Source organism: Anguilla anguilla, chromosome 12 (genome assembly GCF_013347855.1).
Source record: "Anguilla anguilla isolate fAngAng1 chromosome 12, fAngAng1.pri, whole genome shotgun sequence".
Lineage (NCBI taxonomy): Eukaryota > Metazoa > Chordata > Actinopteri > Anguilliformes > Anguillidae > Anguilla > Anguilla anguilla.
The window spans coordinates 2,863,350-2,878,737 of NC_049212.1; the positions used below are offsets into that span (position 1 = coordinate 2,863,350).

Genomic DNA, 15,388 nt, shown 5'->3' on the forward strand with positions numbered 1-15,388 from the left:
ATGAACTAAGCTTCAAGACTAGCTGGCTGAGGGGACTCTTCTTTGGGCTCATCTCTTGGTATTTCAGGGCCTTGTAATGATAAGAGTGGGGGTCGCTGTTTTTGAGGTGAATCCAAAATTTAACTGCCCTTTTTTGGATGTTAATTAATAGTGGGTATTGGCCTAATTCTGCCCTGCATGCATTGTTTGGTGCTTTCCTCTGGACATGGAGGATGTTTTTACAGAGTTCTGCATGCAGGGTTTCTATGGGGTGTTTGTCCCATTTTGTAAAATCTTGCTCTGTGAGCGGACCCCACACTTCGCTGCCATATAATGCAATGGGTTGAATCACTGATTGGAATATTTTAAGCCAAATTTTGACAGGCAGTATAATTTGAGTATTTTTCTTTATGGCATAGAATGCCCTGCGTGCTTTCTCCTTCAGTTCATTTACCGCCAAGTTAAAGCTTCCTGTTGAGCTTATTTTTAAACCTAAATAACTGTAATTGTTACTGTGTTCAATTGTTTTATTTCCTAATTTGAATCTGTATTTGTTTCCCTGAAATCTGGATCTTCTTTGAAAGATCATAATTTTGGTTTTAGTCATATTCACTGTCAGGGCCCAGGCTTGACAGTGTTTCTCTACTAGAGCCAGGCTCTGCTGCAGTCCATGTTCTGTGGGCGATAGCAGAACCAGGTCATCTGCATAGAGAAGGAATTTGATTTCTTTATCATCAAGGGTGAGTCCAGGTGCTGCAGATTGTTCCAGCGCTTTGGCCAGTTCATTGATATAAATGTTGAACAGAGCGGGACTCAAGCTGCAGCCCTGCCTCACTCCCCGCCCCTGGGAGAAGAATTCTGTTCTTTTGTTTCCAATTTTGACTCCGCATTTGTTTTTGGTGTACATTGATTTGATTATATCATATACTTTACCCCCTACACCACTTTGGATAAGTGTGTAGAACAAACCATTGTGCCAAATTGAATCAAATGCCTTCTTGAAATCTATGAAACAGGCAAAAATTTTGTTTTTATTTTGGTTGACATGTTTTTCTACTAATGTGTGTAGGGTGTAAATATGATCAGTTGTACGGTGTTTAGGAAGAAATCCAATTTGACTTTTACTCAAGACATTGTGCTCAATAAGGAAGTCTATGAGTCTTGTGTTTATTATACTACACAGAACCTTCCCCAGATTACTGTTCACACAAATGCCTCGGTAGTTGTTGGGGTCTAATTTGTCTCCACTTTTAAATATAGGGGTAATTAATCCTTGATTCCAGATTTCAGGGAAATAACCCACACTCAGAACCAAATTAAATAGCTTTAAAATTGCATTTTGTAATTTTTGGTTGCTGTATTTTAGCATTTCATTTAAAATTCCATCTGGTCCGCTGGCTTTTCCAGATTGGAGCACGTGAAGTTTGTCAGTCAATTCCTGCTCAGTGATTGGGGTGTCTAATGGATTCTGATTGTCTTTTATGCTTAACTCAAGTTTGTTTAGTTTTTCACAGATCTTTTTCTGTTCCAGGTGATTTTGATGTGGTATGTTTTTATAGAGGTTTTCAAAATGATCTTTCCATATTTTACCATTTTGGATGGCCAATTCCTCTTGTTTTGTTTGATTTAGTTTTTTCCAGTTTTCCCAAAATTTGTTGGAATTGATTGACTCCTCAATTATTGTAAGTTGTGCCTGTTTGTGCTGTTCTTTTTTGGTTCTGAGGGTGTGTTTATAGTGTTTTAATGTCTCAAAGTAAGCAAGGCGTAAATCTGGGTTTTGTTGATCTCTGTGTTTCTGATTAGATAATTGTCTTTTTCCTTAGTTTTTTCCTTATTTCTTTGCAGTCTTTGTCAAACCATGTTTCTGCTTTGATCTTTTTAGGGGCATTATGCTTTTTCTTTAAATTTGATATTAAAGCTGCCTTTTTAAATATGTTGTTTACATTTTTGACTGCCATTTTTAATCCTTCTTTACTTTGAGGGTATGTAGTGACCAGAAAGGTATCTAATAGTGTCTGGATTTCTTGATTATTGATTGCTTTCTGGTATTCCTCTGTGCTGTTTGTCTCCCATCTGTATGATTGGTTGATGTTGTACAGCTTACTGGGATGGTAGTGGGTGCTGGTGTTAGGTTCTGTCCTTTTGAGAGACTGTGATTTGGCTGTGGTCGGACAGAGGGGTTAGTGGCTTGAAGGTAAATGCTCTGAGAGAGAATGGATCTAGGTCTGTGACCACATAGTCTACTGTACTGTTACCAAGAGGTGAGCTGCAGGTGTATCTTCCCAAAGAGTCGCCTCGTATCCTACCATTGACAATATATAGACTCAGGTCGTGACAGAACTGCAGTAGCTGTCTTCCATTTTTATTTATGTGGTGGTCGGAGTTATTTCTGGGTAGGTTTGTTACATTTTTTAGGAGATTTTGTCCAAATATGTGCTTGTTCCCGTCTTCATTGATGAAATCAGGCTGTGTGCCTGTTCGGGCATTTAGGTCTCCACAGATCAGCACATTTCCCTGGGCCTGGAAATGGCTGATTTCACTGTGGAGGTTGGGGAACATGTCCTCCTTGTAATAAGGGGATTCAGAGGGTGGGACATAGATTGCGCATAAATATAGATCATTTTTGGATGCAATTAATTTTTTGCTTATTTTAAACCAAATATGTGATTCCATTTTTTTTATTGCTGTGATGTCATTTTTGAACTCTGATTTGAACCAAATTAGTATACCACCAGAATCTCTTCCACGCTTAGTTAGGGGCATTTTAATTGATGGGACAATTGTTTCTTGGTATTCTGGGGGACAGTGAGTAACGGTATCGGCTCTACACCAAGATTCCTGAAGGATTATCATGTCGATGTTTTTTATCCTCTCTTGGAATTCCAGGGTTGAACTTTTTAAGCCAAAAACAGAGGAGTTCAGGCCCTGGATATTCCACATGCTAATGGAAAATGATTTCTGCATTTATTTTACTTATGAAACTTATTTGTTTTAAAACAGACAATGTTGGAATATATGAATTATTTATATAATTATTGATACGGTACTAATATTTATACTAAATTAATCTACTTAAAATATATATATGTTTTTTTTTTACACGTGATTTTAACAATTAGAAAGAAAATTGGTACATTACATAAATTAATTACTTTTTTTTTTTTTTTTTTTTTAGCTCATCAGTCTAGTGCAGATGAGACTTAGGAGATTTCTTATCTCACCCAGGTCCTCTGTGTTCCCTTGGGCCCTGAGTGCCGCTGCGTATCGGGGGTACCGCTGTGCTGGGCCGGGGGGAGGCTGTGTTAGCCCAGGTCTGGTTTCTGCTGCCAGGGTATTGGGTGCGGTGGGTAGGCTCCTGGCGATCCTGGTTGGCTGGGCTGATGTTGCTGATGCGGTGGGTAGGCTCCAGTGGATGGGTAGGCTCTAGACATCCCTGGTTGCCTGGGCTGGTGTTGCTGATGTTGTGGGTGGGATGGGTAGGCTCCAGACGTCCCTGGTTGGCTGGGCTGGTGTTGCTGATCCTGTAGGTTGGGTTTCCGAGCTGCAGCAGGCCTTGGAAGGATACGCTGGCCTCTGGGCGGTCCGGCGATGTGGGGTCCAGGGGAATGAGTGCTGAGCAGCCTCCTGTTGTTCCGGGGGGTGTTAATAGAGGGTCTGCCCAAAGCTGTGTCCTTTAGCGTTTTGGCAAAGATGGGAACTGCCTGTTTGTGCAGGTCGTGGAGGTCGTAGGTTCCGAGGGTAGAGTGGTGTGCCAGGTGTACGTTGGCCATAAGAGCACAACCTCGTGAAATTTCAGCGTTCACCTTGTGGACTGTGAGGGGATGAAAATCTCTCCAGGGCAGGAGGGTGGAAATGATAATTTTACTGTTTGGGAAGGCCTCTGTTGCCCTCTCTGCCACTCTCCTGATGGACCCAGCCACCCTCTCCTGCTGTGCTCTCAAGTCATTGGTCCCTGTGTGAATTATAATGTGGCTGGGGCTGCCGAGCTGTGATGGGGAAAGTATCTTTAGGGCCTCTCTTGTTGTGGGGCACCAGATTTTTGAAACAGCTCTGCCAGGGAATAACTGCTCCTCATTTATGAATTTCCCATTTGAGTCAATTAATATAGCAATCTCCGTGCTGGTTGGAGTTGCTTCGGTTGTGCCCTGGTTGCTCTGTGTTGCTGGGGTTTGTGCAGCTGTGACTGTATCCTGAGCGGTGTGTGGGTCAGGGGAGGTAGGTGCAGTGCTAGCTGGTGTACGCGTGCTTGTGTTGGTGGCTGTCTCTGCGTTTACCTGGGACTCTGCTGGTGGGGGGGAGTTGGTTGTGGATGGGGGACTCTCAGTCTGGGCCTCTTTGCTCTCCATGTGAACTGTGTTGGATATGGTAACGGAGTGCAGCTGCTCCTCCAGGCTTTGTACAGTACTGTCACTGTGCTTGCAGCTCCTCCCTCACTGTGGACAGCTCCCTCTCTACAGTCTCTCTGTCCTCCTGCAGCGCCCTCACCTCCTCTTTCAGCTCCTTCACCTCTCTCTGTGTCTCTGTCAGCTCCCTGCTCATCTGGCTGAGCTGCTCTTTAAGGAGCTCTGTGTCCTTGCTGGCAGTGAGGTGGGTCAGCACCAGCTCCTTCAGCTCCACTAGCTCCACCTCGTGGAGGGAAAGGCTCTCCCTCATCTGGGCCATGGTGCTGTGGAGGCTGCGCTGGGCTGGGTTCTCTGGGTCGGGCTCATCTTCCGCACGGGCAGGGGAGGGTTGGACTGGGCTTCTGGGGCTGGGGCCAAATTTGGTTTTTATGGAGTGTTTGGGTGATTTGGTGTGGGTCAGGCGTCTCTGTTTGGCTGTATCTGTGTGTGCTCTCTTTGCTATGGTCTTAAAGTCATTTGCAAATGAGCAGAGAGCCTTTTCGCTGCCCTGAATCAGAATGGTTCCATTGTGATATATATTTATTGCTAATTTAGGATTTTGTGGGTCTTTTTCCTCATCTTCAAAAGTCAGAATTTGCCTTCCCTTGCAAATGCCTCTCAGCAAAGTGAATTTAAAGAACTGCTTAAAAGCATGATGCCAGATGTCTGTGTGCTGTGTATAAAACAGCAGGTTTGAGATGACACTCCTGTCTTCATATTGTACGTGATCTGCAGCCAGTTTCTCAGGGCAGCTTCTCAGTACTTTGTCTTTGTACTTCTTTCTGGCCTGTTTAGTGGTCAGTGTCTCTGGGTAGATAATTTCAAATGGATGGGGGAGGGGCTCTGCTGCTGCTGCTGCTGCAGCCATTCTGAGGAACTGTTACAATGTAACAATTTTAAACGGCCACTGGTAGCCCAACTGTCACTTTTTGGAGGCTAGTTGTCAACACTATATTATTAGCTGCTAACAATGGCTAATGGCTAGTTTTTTTTAATTTTATTAGTTTTCTTTATCTTCTTTTCCAATAAATATATTAAATTGCACTTTTTCAAAGTATTTGATTTGAGGGCTTACCCAGGTCTTATGTCCTCTTTTCTTTTCCTTTTATAATCTTATTCTTTTCTTTCTGGTTTTTTTTTAGCTTGAGCTTTGGCTTTAGCTTCTCTTAGCTTCCTTTAGCTGTCTGGTCAGTAAAAGTTGTTTTCCTATAATTTTGTCTCAATTTTTCAATTATATTTTATTTTGGATTTGTTCTTGACTAGTTTTTAACCAATTATACCGTATATTCCAACTGTTTATCTGATTTAAAACAAACAAATTATTTAGAGGTTCAGGAGCTCATTGTAAGCATGACCTCTCTCTTGCTGATCTCTCTCTCTCTCGCTCGCTCACTCGCTCACTCGCTCTCTCTCTCTCTCCCTCTCTCTCTCTCTCTCTCTCTCTCTCTCTCCCTCTCTCTCGCTGTCTCTCTCTCTCTCTCTCTCTCTCTCTCCCTCTCTCTCGCTGTCTCTCTCACAGTCTCTGTCTCGCTCTCTCTCTCAGTCTCTGTCTCTCTCTCTCTTTCATTCTCCCTCGATCTTCCTCTCACTTTTTCTCGATCTTTCACCCTCTCTTAGTCTGTCTCTCTCTCTCGATCTTTCTCTACCGCTCTTCTTCTCTCCCCCAGTTGTGATCTCTCTCCCTCCATCTCTGTCAAGTTCAAATTCAAATGCCTCTATTGGCATGACGAGAGAAGTCTTATATTTCCGAAAAACAGGTGCATTAACATGCAATCTTAACACTGAATAATATTATTAACCAAATTATAAATAAAGTAACAGTATTTTAATAATACAGCAGAGACTATTAAAATAAAAAGAGGTAAATTACTGGTTAATGTGGAGTCACTTGCTGTCCTTCAGTTTGTTGCATGAGGTGACATCTTGTGATCATGTTTTGCAGCTATCTTTCTCTCTCCGCTTTGTTATTGTATTTGGCTGCTTGGTTAACTGTATATGTAATTGCTATTTGGCCCTAAATTGAGAATACACTTTGGCAGAGTATCTCTTCCCTGTCAGAGACACAAAGCAGAGACAAATCCCGACCAAGTACAGGCTCAGTGACCATACCTTAGCAAATGAAAAAGGAAAGCACAAAAAAACATGGCTACCAAAAGAAGAACGTATATATGTTCACTGCAAGACAGGAGAGGTAGAGACAGAGATGCAGTTCCTGCTGTATTGTGAAAAATATTCACTGATGAGAAAAACACGTTTTAATAAGATGTCAAAATTCCAAAACAAATTTTCCTCCCTCACAAATGAACAAAAGCTGCGAGTCCTATCAGGAGAAGGACCGGCAGCCTCACTCGCAGCTAAGTATGTTTTTGCCTGTCACAGCCTGAGGGACAGTGAGTAAACATCTAACAAATAATAATAATTTTATTGAGAACTAAATTTTTAAAAATAAATAGAGCATAGTCTAATATAGTAATAGTATAGTATAGTAATAGTATTTAGTAGTTGATTTAATAGTTAATGAATGTTATGTTACTGCCATTTATACTGTTATTTATTGTTGTTGCTGCTTGTTTAAAAAAAAGAATTCTTTCTGTGCTTGATTTCTGTTATCACTACGCTTTGGCAATATGTATTTTTAAGTATGTCACGCCAATAAAGCATTTGAATTTGAATTTGTAAATAGTTGGCTTTTCCCCCCCATGCCCTGGTAAATAAAGTAAATAACTAATGTAAATAAAGTCTCACTGCCTCTTTTTCTTTCTCTTTCATCTGCTCTATCTCTCAGTCTCTGTCTTGTTCGCTGTCCCTCTATCTCTCTATCTCTCTTTCAGTCTCTGTCTCTCTCTTTCAAATTCAAGTTGCTTTTAGGCAGGAAATACATATTTAAATAGTGCCACAGCCTACAGAAATAAATTACTATTAGTGAATATTAGTACAGATGAATTATAAGATGAATAACCACAAAATGGAAAAAATTAAAACTGTAAATAAGTGAAGTATTAAAATAGAAATGATGTGAAAATGAATATACATGCACACCAGTAACAATGACAGTAAATCAGCTCCTAGGTGAATAGTGTTTCTGTGTGCAGTCTTGGTGTGCCCCTGGGGTTGTGTGAGAATGAGGTATATTGTGCTGCTGTTGGGGCAGTTGGTCCTTCACCAAATAGAATTGCTAGGTTTATGTTCTTTGATAGGGAATTGATGTTATTTCTAATTTCATCTAATTTATTATTTTATATCATATAAAAGAATAATTTTTTAATATGTATGCAGTTAAGAGGAATTCTCTTTCTCTCATTCAGAAAGCTGACATGGTTTATGATTACCACTTCCTCTGTTTCTCTCCAGAATGAATTTATTTCTCTTTTTATGACCACAGTACTGTGGCATTGCTCATTTAAAACTTGATTCTTTCTGCTTCCTATCTTCAGAAACTTACTCCAAAACATTCTAAAATGTCAGTTTCTCTCTCTCTCTCTCTCTCTCTCAATTCAATTTTTAATTTCAAAGTGCTTTATTGGCATGACAAATATAGGCACTTGTGTTGCCAAAGCAGTGGTTACAACATACAACTATATACAATGAATCCTAGACTGAATTTGTTAGATATATATTTTTTTTAAATAAATAAATAAATAAATAAATAATAAAAATTAAAAAAAAATATATATATATACAAAAATATCAGTAAGTGATGTTAGGTATGTGTGTGTGTCTGTCTGACTCTGTGTGTTGTGTGCATGAGTGAATATGTCTGCTTGTACGCATGTATGCTGTGTGTAAATGTGTGCATGAGGTGGTCTCTCTCTCTCTCTGTCTCTCTCTCTCTTTTTCTCTGTCTCTCTCTCTCAAATTCAAATTCAAAATGCTTCATTGGCAAGAAATACACTTGTAAATATTGCCAATGCGTACATTCAGATATACAGAAATAAATTATGATACGGAAATTAAACAGAATAATTGCTATGTCTAACTGTGGTAACAATGACAACATCCACTAAATAATAATAATAATAATAATAATAATAATAATAATAATAATAATAATAATAAGGCAGAAAAATGAAAATGTTAATAAATGAATAATAAATTAATAATTAATAGATAAAATGATGTATTTTGGGTGGTTTGCTTGTGTCTCTCAGAGTATGTCAAGCAAAATTGAAATTTGCTGCTATTGGAGCTGTTGGTCCTTTTCCTAGCAGGATTTGCAGTTTTCTCTCATTTGTTTGGGAATAGAAGTCTATCTCTGTCTCTGTCTCTTGTCCCCACACACACACACACACACACCTGCATTACAGTAAGATCAACTGTCATTTAAAATTTTGTATTTGTTCAGATTCACCACTGTTTGCTTTGGCCATACTGTGAACAACTTCAGCTGTGTTTTGTGAAGAATGAATATATCAGGCTCTATTGAAAGACCTACTCAGAGAACCAGGATGCTGAGAGGCACAGGTTGTTTGCTGTTTCTACTGAAATGATTTGGCCGTATCATTAATTATATTTGCAGGCTAAAGTAATTGCAGTAATGTGAAATCAGGAATTCACTCTTCCTGCACACACACCAGTGTAGTTTGTGTCAGATGCTAATAGTTGATGCGCGTGTTCATGTTACGTTTTCACTGTAAAGTTTCTGCTGGTTTCCCTCCTTGTACGCCTGGAGCAGTACTCTCTATATGAAGCGCCCCTGGGAAGACTCAGGGCCGGGCCATTTTTAGAAGATCCCTTGGAAAACCGAGTGCGTTTTTCTGAATTTACCAGGTTGTTTGTGCTGTGTCTGAGGAGTGAGGGGATTTCATTCCTAAAAGGGCTAAATGGACCCTCTGTGCTCACGGGAACTGGAGCAGTCTGACTCAGGAGCCGGGTCGCCCGCAGAACCTCGGGCCCGACCAGCCGGGCACCCTGCGCCTCGACCGCCTCCACGTGGCCCCCCGTCCCGCACGCTTTCTGCCCGCTGTTTTCGTGCTGCTGGGGCTGGGGGGTGCTTAGGGGGGTGTGCAGAGGTCGCGTGTGAATGAATGAGTGCAGTGTTTCGGGCTCCTCAGGCCAGCGGTGTCTTCACAAACAGACCTTAAGGAAAACAAAATGGCGCTCAATAATAGCGCCGTGGTTGGCCGCGTCTCCCCCATGAGAGGGACGGATGGGCCAAGACCTCCGGCGACCCAGGGGGAGGCAGCAGAACCGCGGTTTTGGACCGAAAATAAAATCCTCTCAGAGCTCACGTTGTGAGCTCGGCACCATTGGTGGCGTTTGGACAGATTTGGGCCAGTGTCTGATGGGGCACATTTGTTTGGTGGTTGGGTTTTTGAGAGCCTTCTGAGAAGGCTCAGGAACACAACCCCTGTAAGCACCAATAAAAATCTTTCTTTGAAGAGGACTGGCATCTTAGGCCCTGGATCCTCAGTAAGAAAGAGCTCTGTGGTGTCGCTCTGTCCTTAGGCAGCTAGGCGCCTGGCTCCCTTGAACCCCTGCGGTTGGACAGCCGCACCAATCCATCCGTTTCCTCTTTTTAGGTGTTATTATTTACCTTTGGCGAGCATTTAGCAACAGTGAACATGGCAGCCATTCTGTGTGTCTTTAAGTGCAAGCTCAATGGAGCCTTCTTTTCAATGAAGAGGAATGCCTAAAATATCTTCTCTCTTCCCTCCCTCTCTTTCCTTCTTTCTGGCTCTCTTTCTCACTCTCTTTCTGTGCCTTAGAAAGCTAAATAAAGGTTTTGAGAATTGTTATTTGTATGAACACAGTAAGCTCCATTCTAGATGTCCATGTTTTACAGTAGGTGTTTGTAAATGGTTGATGATTTAGGATGAATCTTTTTTGAAAGGTGTCTGACATAACAAGCTGAGGTTCTCTCTCTCTCTCCCCCTCTCTCTCTCTCTCTCTCTCTCTCTCTCTCTCTGCGTGTTCCTGGCTCAGAGGGTGAAACCACCACTGGGTTAACTTTCCTAGCTGAGCAGGACCTTGGACAATCAATCCTTTCATACCAGCAAAAATTCGGCCCCTGGCTCCTTCCTAGCATTCAGGCCGCAGGGAGAATTTCTGTACGTCTTGCATTCAGACCCACTACCCCTTCATTCACAAAGCTACCTTTTTACAGGTTTAAATTTAGAACTCCTTCTTTTCACTGCTGACCAGTTCTTAGGTGCTTGGGTTGTCATGGAGTAAAATCAAACCTTTAAAATGGCCCGCTTTGTGAAAGCGAATTTAGAAAAGTTTTCAAAACATCTTGAAAAAATGGGGTCCATAGCGCCTCTTTGATTAGTTCCCGTAAGTGAAGCGAATACTTTTTCCAAATGAATTTTGAGGTGAGTGTTGAAGAACTATTTCACAAACACTGATCCTGAAATAAAGAAAATATAAATATAATTTTTGAAAAGTTTTGTGCAGTAAAACTAGGCCTTCTGTACAGAATCCGTGAAGTAGCTACTGATCTGTATTTTTACTGGAAATCTCAACCGAATATAGCGCCAAAAATAAAATAAAAATGTTTGTGTTAAAATGTTTTATTTTGTTTATGTTATTTCTTGTTTACATAGTGTACAACTGCAGTATTCAGTGTGGAAAATTTTGTACTTATTTATTTTAAACCATGAGAAATAAAGAAGCCACTAAATTTACAAATCAGTTTAGTTGCGTTTGACAGTTTCTGTGAGTGACCCAGCTCCTTGTGTAGCGTCATCTCAGCGGTGAATATTCTGAGTGGTCTTCCGCAGACGCTAGGGAAGGACGGAAAGAAGCTAAATGCGCAAAACAGCACCGTAGCTGCGTATCAGAAGTGCAAGGATAAACAGAAGCTCTTTTCCAGAGCAAAAAGACTGCCCTGTCGGAGAAGCCAGTGGGAATGAGGTTTGTTTTCGCGGGCTGTCTTGCATCCTGGTGTCACGTAAGATTTTTTTTTCCAGGACCTTGCGAGGATTTTCACGGTGCTAACAATGTGTGCTTATTCATGAGACACCGTCACTTATCCCCGCAGAAAAGCGGCACGCCTCTTCTTATGTTCTCCCCTCTCCCGCGGGCTGTATTCTAAAGCAACAAATTCAGTTGTAATGCAGGGGAAGCAGCTGAAGCCTGTCTCACTGGGAATTACTCCTAACTTCTAAACAGGCATATGAACACGGAGCAATAATAAATTGTTACGGTTCAAACTTACGAGCGGGTGCACCTCTTCCTGTTACATTTGATCATGTCGTCATCAAACCGGTGAAACCGTGAGTCATTAATTAGCGCTGACTGATTATTCACCTATTCACGGTGAGTGTGCTGTAAATCCATTTCGGCGCGTGGACATGAATCAGATGCGTTTTAGATAGAGCTTGGTTGATCTGCAATTGCAGCTCTTAAAATGGTGCGTAGATGAAAATCATCGACCCCACATGCACCCTCCCAAATCCCAGTACAAATCCAGTTACATTATGAATCACATTTAAAACATTCAAACTAAAAGGCAAAGACAGATATAGGTCCAAACTGTGTTTCTTTGCACACAGGGTTTCTCAATAAAGACGAGGCCTTAGATTTGAGTGTGGGACAATTGTTCGGTCCACATATAATTTTGTAATGGTTTTTCTCAGGGTTGGTGTTTCTGGCAGTCTCTGCTGGTTAAGATTTTGACTTGAATGAGTTTGCGGTTACATGTGGTTCTGATAATCTCAGGCAAACAGTTGGGGTATACTTGTGGGGCATCAGGCAGAGCAGGGACATATGCAAGGTCACTGATGACTTATTTTAATGTCAAAATTCTTTGAAAATGTCTCAGAGATTTTCTGTAAATGTGTCTGACTGTAGAGAGATCAGTATGTGAGCCACCAGGGAACTAAGATGGGGTCTGCCACTTTGACACAATGTTTTGTGTATTTATCTGGTCACTTTCTGTCCATGCTCCCTGTCCATGCCTTAAGAATGAAGAATGAAGCCTTTGGTGACAGGTTGCCAAATAAGGCCCCTTCCTGGCCCCCCTCCCCCCTCTTTTTTTGGACCTGCAGTGCACTGTTTTCTCTGAGGCTGTAATCGGCTAAGTGTGATTGAAGGCTGGAGTACTGATCTCTTTCACAGGTCTCTGATGTGCGGGAGGGGTGTGGTTTTCCACAGCTGGACCCAGTGTGCAGAAAGCAGCGGCAGCGCTGCGGGGCTTCACAGTCACATTCATGTCTAAAACCAGCTGAACACCGGAGCACATGCAGGTCAATGCAAATACAGCTTCACTGTATCCTGAGCTGGAATAAGTGAATTTGCATTCATGGTGTTGCACATATGCTTGCTGGTCTGGGAATCTGGGAATGTTGCTCCCATAACTGAGGTGGATGCGAAGAGGAGCAGCTGCTGAATGAATTTGATGCAGAATGATGTGCACAGGCTGTTTGGGCCCTGGCAGCTGGAGGAAAAGGGCCCTGGCAGCTGGAGGAAGAGGGCCCTGGCAGCTGGAGGAATGGGGCCCTGGCAGCTGGAGGAAGAGGGCCCTGGCAGCTGGAGGAAACCTGGCAGTGTGTGCAGAGGAGAGGAGAGGCTGATGTTGTTCTGAGCCGTTGCATTTCAGGTGAAACGTCGCGAGTCGGCACAGACCTGAGACCGCTCGGACCGAGGAGGCGGCTGGCCGGCGTGGGGGGCACGGGGGCCATGCGGGCTGTGGAGGGCGTTGGAGTCACGGGCGGCTTGGGGTGTGTGGGGGGCGCGGGGGGCACAGGGATCATGGGGGGCATGGGGTGAATGGGAAGCCCTCACAGTGCGGCGAGAAGGCAGGTCCAATCTGTTCCCCTTTAATTTTGGGATGTTTTTGATGTCCGGAAGAGACAGCGGCTTGATTATGCCTCACACTGTAAGGGCCAACACACCGATTCATTTCACTTTTTGTCTTTTAAGGCCTGCCCAGGAGTGTGCCCCTCCCATTTGGACACAAATAGAGGAATAAACCATTATGAATGATGAATTCCTGGTTGAACTTGCGCCAGTCGCTGGAGTGCGCGGACTTCCCTGCGCCCGATGTGCGCCTTTATGTGCCCTGCTGTATTCCAGTGTCAGATTCCACACCCCGGGCCCTGCCAGTGACATCGCAGCAAAATACACAGAAATCGTATTACAGCTGTTTCTGTAGGATGATAAAACATATAATTACCATTAGATAAAAATGTGTAGTTTTGTCTCATGTTCATCATGTGATCTCAAATCCAAATGCATATATTGCTAAAATTACAAATTTCACTGTATCATTCCCATACTTTTGGCAGGCACTGTATAGTAGTGGATGTCCTGGTCCTGAAAGGTCCCTGGGAAGCACCCGCAGGCGTTTCACTTTTTACTTTTTGGTGAGGCCATTTGGAAAAGGCATGCCCCACGACTGCAACGTTAAAGGGGCGGGGGCTTAGAACCCCGCGAAGTGCAGGGAGAGCAGCGACGTCCCTACAGTTTCCTCCAAAACATCCGCCACCTGAACGGGGCTGCTTATTTACCCCAGCTAAACCCCCCCCACCCTGTGCCCCGCACCCCACCAGCTAAACTCCCCCCACCCTGTGCCCCACACCCCACCAGCTAAACTCCCCCCACCCTGTGCCCCACACCCCACCAGCTAAACTCCCCCCACCCTGTGCCCCGCACCCCACCAGCTAAACTCCCCCCACCCTGTGCCCCACACCCCACCAGCTAAACTCCCCCCACCCTGTGCCCCGCACCCCACCAGCTAAACTCCCCCCACCCTGTGCCCCACACCCCACCAGCTAAACTCCCCCCACCCTGTGCCCCGCACCCCACCAGCTAAACTCCCCCCACCCTGTGCCCCACACCCCAGCTAAACTCCCCCCACCCTGTGCCCCACACCCCAGCTAAACTCCCCCCACCCTGTGCCCCACACCCCAGCTAAACTCCCCCCACCCTGTGCCCCACACCCCACCAGCTAAACTCCCCCCACCCTGTGCCCCACACCCCACCTATCTCTGCCCAGCTCTTGCTCTGGTATAAATAAATAACCTGGTGTGTTTCCCCTAATTCCCCTAAAAACTGAAGATAGCAAACACTGTGCCCTTTGTTTGTATATATATATATATATATATATATATGTGTGTGTGTGAGTGTGTGTATGTGTAGTGAGCTCCATAATGTTTGGGACAAAGACGTATTTCTTTTTCTTCACTACACAGTTTTAATATTGCAATCAAACAATTTATGTGGTTAAAGTGCACATTCTGCACATTTTTATACACTTTGGTTTCACGATGTAGATATTACTGCACATTTTATACATAACCCCCCATTTTAGGGCACCATGATATTATGTAATTTAAAGACGTTGTGTTCAGTACTTTGTCGCATATCTGCCTGGAATGACTGCCTGAAGTCTCTGACCCATAGTCATCACCAGGTGCTGAGTATCTTCTCAGGTGATGCTCTGCCAGGATGTTATTGCAGCCATCTTCAGCTCCTGCTTGATTTGGGGGCTAGTTACCTCAAGTTTTCTTTTCTGCATATGAAACACATGTGCAATTGGATTCAGATCAGTTCAATGACTTTGCCAATCAAATATTTCATGTTTTTTGGCTTTGAAAAACTCCTTTGTTGCTTTAGCAGTTTGGGATCGTTGTCTTTCTGTAGGATGAAGCACTGTCCAATGAGTTTTGAGGCATTTGGTCGAACTTCAGCAGGGAAGATTCTTCTGTACTCTTCAGAATTAACTCTGCTGCCACTATCAACAGTTACATCATCAATAAAGACGAGTGAGCCAGTAACTGTGGCACCCATACATGCCCAAACCGTAGCACCCCCCACCAGCATCTGTCACTGATGGGGGGGGGGGGGCAGATTCTTTTCACCATCACTCTGATACAAGTGAACCATAGTTTAATCTGTCCACAAGACCTTTTTCCAGAACTCTGCAGGCTCTTTTAGGTACTTAGCAAACTGTAACTTGGTCATCCTGTTTTGTGACAAACTAGTGGTTTGCAACTTGCAGCATAGCGTCTGTAGTTCTGTTTATGAAGTCTTGTGTGGACAGTAGTCACTGACACATCCACATCTGCCTCCCGCCTCCTGTTTTT

General features: G+C 43.4%; 1 protein-coding gene across 1 annotated transcript; it reads right to left on the reverse strand.

Moving 5' to 3' along the window:
• Positions 1-4,386: 4,386 nt before the first annotated feature.
• LOC118209908 (mediator of RNA polymerase II transcription subunit 21-like) lies at positions 4,387-13,063 on the reverse strand. Its single transcript, XM_035385633.1, has 3 exons — positions 12,927-13,063; positions 9,221-9,351; positions 4,387-4,688 (listed from the first exon to the last, which is right to left on the reverse strand). Exons 1-3 carry the CDS (start codon positions 13,061-13,063, stop codon positions 4,387-4,389), a joined length of 570 nt encoding a protein of 189 aa, XP_035241524.1.
• Between the last annotated feature and the right edge of the window lie 2,325 nt (positions 13,064-15,388).